The 689-nt window shown below is 50.5% G+C and overlaps 1 protein-coding gene across 1 annotated transcript; it reads left to right on the forward strand.

Annotated features, from left to right (window-relative positions):
• Positions 1-34: 34 nt before the first annotated feature.
• Positions 35-448, forward strand: Tsp_14951 (hypothetical protein; the record flags this gene model as incomplete). The annotated part of the gene is given in 2 exon segments (XM_003367454.1): positions 35-310; positions 328-448. Coding segments are annotated over 2 exon segments (397 nt in total), but the record flags the coding sequence as incomplete, so codon positions are not given.
• Between the last annotated feature and the right edge of the window lie 241 nt (positions 449-689).

Genomic DNA, 689 nt, shown 5'->3' on the forward strand with positions numbered 1-689 from the left:
GTCGTGTTGTCGGTCGGACTACAAAATCCTCAAGCCCGGAAAGCGTTTTCACACCAGCTTCACCTTCCTGGGCAGCACTATCAGACCTGGCGTCGTCAGTGTACAGCCACCCCCACAGACGCAGTGGCCGGCGTCTGAGTGGAGTCGAGACGGTTGTTCTTCGGCAACTTAAATTCGCTGTTGTTCAACCAGAGAAGAACGAAAAGCCGATCCGCTTGATCAACTTTGCTCGTCTTACCTGGACACGGCAGACGGGGACACGGAATGGTCTCCAGACCCGAGCCTTTGCAATATTGGCCACCGAATGCAGGTTTGGGATTGTTGCAGAGCCGCAAGCGATGCTTCACCGAATGCTCGCCGCACGTATCCGTACAAGAACTCCACGACTGCCATGCTGACCACTGTCCATCGGTGGACATGTCTTAATGGAACAATTGGACAAGGATGAATATATATAAATCGAAGAGGAATTGGATTTTTTTCGAAATCAAGCAAATCCATGTCCGGCCATTCCTTCTTTCGTGCTATCCCGCCACTCGTTGTCCTGTCATGTAGAGATTCAAAGAGCCGTTGGGATTTTTCCCGAAATGGATCAATGGGTCCAATCGACAACGATCATTAATTTTCCTAGTGCAATAATCGGCTTGCCATTTCAACGCCGCGACCATCTCATGCCCTAATTGCCAGGT

This window comes from Trichinella spiralis (genome assembly GCF_000181795.1).
Source record: "Trichinella spiralis strain ISS 195 chromosome Unknown Scfld4245, whole genome shotgun sequence".
NCBI lineage: Eukaryota > Metazoa > Nematoda > Enoplea > Trichinellida > Trichinellidae > Trichinella > Trichinella spiralis.